Below are 426 nucleotides of genomic sequence, written 5' to 3'. Positions count from 1 at the left end.
AGAAGCATCTGGTGCCCTGAACAATGATTGTAGGTTACACACAACAGTAGCACCATCATCCTCACAACTAGTTCCACACAGACCTCTGATAGCAAGTGCACTGATGATCTTCAGGGCATCTACAAACTGTCCCTCAGCTGGATTATTGTCCAAACCAGACTACGAACGAATAGCTTCAAGTGTGTTCACAAGGTGATCATCAAATAGCTGTTGCCAGGTATTCATCACAGCACCCTCCTGAAACAACATTAAAAAGGAAATTAGTGGGCTTCCTTACATGATGGACTTCTTCAGATTTGAAAATAACAAACTTTACTTGAAAGGGACTTCCATTATAAAGATTTTGTATATTTCATTAAATTATTCCTCATAGCAGTTGTCACCACCTTATTCTCTTATAAATCATATTACTGATAGTGTGATCTG

General features: G+C 38.7%; 1 protein-coding gene across 1 annotated transcript in view; it reads left to right on the top strand.

The window, feature by feature from the left end:
- LOC111872211 overlaps positions 1-207 on the top strand; it is a 4631-nt gene extending 4424 nt beyond the window's left edge. Inside the window, exon 2 of the mRNA XM_023865864.1 lies at positions 115-207. Coding sequence (XP_023721632.1) covers positions 115-207 — 93 coding nt within the window. The remainder of the gene's footprint in view (positions 1-114) is intronic.
- The last annotated feature ends 219 nt before the right edge of the window (positions 208-426 follow it).

Source organism: Cryptotermes secundus, unplaced genomic scaffold (genome assembly GCF_002891405.2).
Source record: "Cryptotermes secundus unplaced genomic scaffold, Csec_1.0 scaffold710, whole genome shotgun sequence".
Classification (NCBI taxonomy): Eukaryota; Metazoa; Arthropoda; class Insecta; order Blattodea; family Kalotermitidae; genus Cryptotermes; species Cryptotermes secundus.
Note: the sequence above shows the minus strand (reverse complement) of the source record. Positions and strands in the feature narration are given on the sequence as shown.